The sequence below is a fragment of the Vidua chalybeata genome, chromosome 1 (assembly GCF_026979565.1).
Source record: "Vidua chalybeata isolate OUT-0048 chromosome 1, bVidCha1 merged haplotype, whole genome shotgun sequence".
Classification (NCBI taxonomy): Eukaryota; Metazoa; Chordata; class Aves; order Passeriformes; family Viduidae; genus Vidua; species Vidua chalybeata.
The window spans coordinates 55,974,582-55,978,753 of record NC_071530.1 but is presented as its reverse complement, the minus strand read 5'-3'; the positions used below and the strand labels follow the sequence as shown (position 1 = coordinate 55,978,753).

Sequence of the window (4,172 nt, the reverse complement as noted above, 5' to 3'; positions counted from 1 at the left end):
AAAAATCTCACCCAGCAGCATCACACAAAAACTACTTTTTTTGACTGTGCTATGTGTTATAGCACCAGCATTACTTCCCCATTACTGCCTTTATTTCCTTGCCTTTTCTTTTTTGTCCCTGGGTATCAGGTGCGCTGGAGGGACTCAGATCAATACAAGACAGCATTTCTCATATAAACAATGCCATATTAACAACCAAAGGGCAGCTGTACCTGTAGGCAGGGATAGCACCAAATGCTGGCATGTCTATCCATGCAGCTAGACTGCTAAAAAGAAGCAACCACTGTGGAAATGCACCTACTGTATGTGAAATGCTGGTGCATAATTTTTTTCTTTTCTTTTTTTTTCTATCAGTCTAACCTTCTGTGTTAATACTTGAATGCTGGTACCCACTTAGAGGGATGCCAGATGATCAGTGCAGAATGAAGGTCCCAGGAGAAAGACTCACGTGGTTTTCTCTGCCCCGTGACGTCACTAGCAGATGGCATGGGTACCAGCTCTGGCAGTTGGCATCAATGTCACTTTTTAGAGATCAATGAGATATTGCAGATATACACAGATCTAGGCTCCAGCAGACGATGCGACATTCAGACTGAAAAGATTTGGAAGGCAAAAAATGAAAACTGATTGTTGAATGAAATAAAAAGCTAAGGTAATACAAATAAAGATATATTTCAATTGGTGTTGGGTGTGCATGCAAGTGTTTAAAGATACAGTATCATTGTCTTGTATTTTGTGTATGCTATTTGCTGTCTAATAACTCCTACCATTTTATTCTTCTGATGCAATTACAAACTTTCATTGCTTTTATGTAAATTGCAAATGCATAGACAATACTGATAGAGTTAGTCTTTGACTGGGGTTTTTGTTTAATTTTGTTCTGTTAAAAGTCCCTGAATTTACTTTGCTTGTCTCTTTGAAGTCCATGGGATACAAGCTTTTGCTGTTCCCAAACTGCAAACAAAAGCAAAGTAATTGGGAAAAGGAAATTATTTTTCCTTTCCAGGCTGGATTCTGAGCACACGTGCAGGATTACAGTCAGAATCTACAGACCGCTCCTGTCAGCTAAGAGCTGGAGGAAGACATCTGAACCTCGCAGAACATAAACACTGCTATAGAGTGCGGGGCATTTTTCACCTTCCCCCCCGCCCCAATTGATGGGAAAGAAAAGAAAAAGGAGAAAAGAACAAGAAAAAAAGCAAATAAGTTGATTCTAACTTAACAGATATTATCAAATAGAATTTCTACTTGAAAAAGGGGGGGAAAAAAGATAGGGGGATTTTATTTCCTAACTCTAATCTGAATACGTTTAGGGTTAAATAATTTTGACTTTTGTCTTAATATGAAATAAGTATTAATACAAATAACTAGGAAAAATGCTTTATTTTGAATTATATTACTAGCTGAGTGATTTGGGGGATATATTCATTTTTTTTTCCTTCTCAGCTACTGTAACTTACTAAAGTTTAATATCTTTATACATAAAGGAAGAAATGTGGAGAGCAAAAACCCACAATTTTGAAGTATAAGTCAAAAAGTGATTTTAAAATATTTAACATCAGGTAATAGAGATATGGCACTTTCTCAATTTTAAAACTACACTCCCTCTCCTCATTTTTCCACCCAGGGGAATTTGGATTAATGAAATTTCTGTAGTGCTTTGTCACATTTTGCATTTCTCTGAATTCCATGATGGTGAGAGTTTGAAGGATTTATTTAAAAATAAAATAAATAAGCAGGGAGCTAACTGTACATTTAAAATATGGGTTTACTCCATATTTATCTGTGAGAAATGTGGCTTTTTAGTTGCAAGGTCAAATGTTTCAAGTGATTTTAGAATTCTCAACAGCTATTATTTTTTAATGTGGGCATTTGCAACTGACATTTTATTGAAAAAATATAGATTGGGCATTTATACACACACACATACACACATACACACACTCTCTTATAAGGAGAGCTTACACACAGACACAAATAAGGTGCATGAGGCTGTCTGTGTGAGTCGAAAAACTTTAAAAATGGAAATATTTAAACATTGTGCTGGCATTCTTTCAGGTAACTTAAGATTATAGAACCATGTTAACACTACCATTTGATGAGTCTGTTGTAATGCCAGGATCCCAGATGTGTAGAAAGTTTCCCAGAGAAAGTGATGACCAAAAGCAAATGAAGAACACAGAAAGCTTTTCAAAGCAGATCATCCTCCGAGGAAAGAATATCAAAAGATCTCCTGGAGAAGACACAGAAAAAGAAGAGGAGGAGGAAGAGAGAGAAGAGGAGGATGAGAATGGCTTGCCAAGGAGAAGGGGCCTTAGGAAAAAAAAGACAAGCAAGATAAGGATGGAAAGAATTAAATTCAGGCGTCAAGAAGCCAATGCTAGAGAGAGGAACCGTATGCACGGCCTTAACGATGCTCTGGACAATTTAAGGAAAGTTGTCCCTTGTTATTCTAAAACACAAAAACTGTCAAAAATAGAAACTTTAAGACTAGCCAAGAACTATATTTGGGCTCTTTCTGAAATACTGCGAATTGGGAAGAGACCTGACCTGCTCACCTTTGTCCAAAACTTGTGCAAGGGTCTGTCCCAGCCAACTACAAACTTGGTGGCAGGATGCCTGCAACTGAATGCCAGAAGTTTCCTAATGGGCCAGGCAGGTGACGGTGCCCATCATACCCGCACACCTTACTCCACCTTCTATCCTCCCTACCACAGCCCGGAGCTTGGCACCCCCCCAGGGCATGGGACTCTTGACAACTCTAAGTCCATGAAACCATACAATTACTGCAGCGCTTACGAGTCCTTCTATGAAAGCACTTCCCCTGAGTGCGCCAGCCCACAGTTTGAAGGTCCCTTAAGTCCTCCCCCAATTAACTATAATGGGATATTTTCCCTGAAGCAAGAGGAAAGCTTGGACTATGGCAAAAATTACAATTATGGCATGCATTACTGTGCAGTGCCACCCAGGGGTCCCCTTGGGCAGAGCTCAATGTTCAGGTTGCCTACAGAGAGCCACTTCCCTTATGACTTACATCTGCGCAGCCAGTCTCTCACCATGCAAGATGAATTGAATGCAGTTTTTCATAATTAATGAGGAAAATGAAAATAAACAGTGATCATTCACCTCCCCATCTAATTAAGAGCAAGCAGATGCTTGGGCACTGCATAATCGGCACAATTCTATTTAAAATGTTTACTAGTTCCTAAAGTGTGTTTGAACTATTGTGAGGATTTTCTATGTATTAATAAACCCTTTTTATTGTAAGTATTTTTTTTCTGTAATCACTGTGAGAATATGTTTCCTCCCAGAGGTTTTCTCGCTTCTTTTTTACTTTTTGTTTCCCTATTTGTTTGATTTGTTGACCAGTGTGTCTGAACAATATTACTGAAATAAAAATGTACACACTGTGTGAAGTCAATGTCTATTTCGATTGTATAGTAATTATACAAATGCATGTTATTGAAATCAGATTAATAAAAATTATGTATTTATAATTGGTAGAAAATATATATTATGTATTCAAGGAGAGCTGGATTAAAAATATTAAGAACTTTAAAGTAAATATCCAGAGCTGAGATGGGCTTGCAATATGCAGAGGTGAGAGGGTAGCAATACTGAAAGCTATGCAAAAAAAAAAAAAAAAAGGCAAACAAGAAAACAAAATAGTTTTTGGGTTGTCGGTTTTCGGTAAACTAAGGAAAAAATGGATTGTCATTGATAGTATTCAGCCTGACTTTAGAGTGTTGCTGACAGGGGCCACATGATGATATTTAGAAGATGTTGTCAAAAATTTGCCTCAGTTATCTCGACCATATATAATCAGCACTTTGTGTTTTTATGACTTCAGATGTAAAGGTTTGTTATAAAAATGTATAACTGTGGTTTCTCACTACATACTTAAAATGCAATTAAAGATAGATGTTTCCACTTTTAAAATACATCTATTAGCTGTGATACTATAGCTGCGTGTATTTTGTCTGATACTTATCATTTCACAGTATACAGTTGCCTTTGATCTTGCCTACACACCTTTCTTCCCAGGACACTCATAATGCTTAAGTCTGGGGAAGGAAGTCAAGAATTATCAGGGTGAACCTTATGTTATTTTCAGAAGGATGTATTAGTGATGCAGTAGATTCAAAATACCACAAAAATAGCTGTGTACTAAA

The 4,172-nt window shown here is 37.3% G+C and overlaps 1 protein-coding gene across 3 annotated transcripts; it reads left to right on the top strand.

The window, feature by feature from the left end:
• The first annotated feature begins 528 nt into the window (after positions 1 to 528).
• On the top strand, positions 529 to 3,964 carry NEUROD6 (neuronal differentiation 6). 3 transcript variants are annotated; one of them, XM_053947120.1, is made up of 2 exons: positions 529 to 652; positions 2,120 to 3,964. In XM_053947120.1, exon 2 carries the CDS (start codon positions 2,128 to 2,130, stop codon positions 3,091 to 3,093), a length of 966 nt encoding a protein of 321 aa, XP_053803095.1. In that variant the 5' UTR covers positions 529 to 652; positions 2,120 to 2,127; the 3' UTR covers positions 3,094 to 3,964. The 3 variants fall into 3 exon arrangements, with proteins under 3 accessions (XP_053803095.1, XP_053803088.1, XP_053803082.1); XM_053947113.1 differs by having other exon boundaries at positions 2,059 to 3,964; XM_053947107.1 differs by having other exon boundaries at positions 1,007 to 3,964.
• Positions 3,965 to 4,172: the final 208 nt, after the last annotated feature.

Coding starts and splice junctions, on each gene's coding strand:
- NEUROD6 (XM_053947113.1), top strand. CDS start 2,080: ATGTTAACACTACCATTTGATGAGTCTGTTGTAATGCCAGGATCCCAG.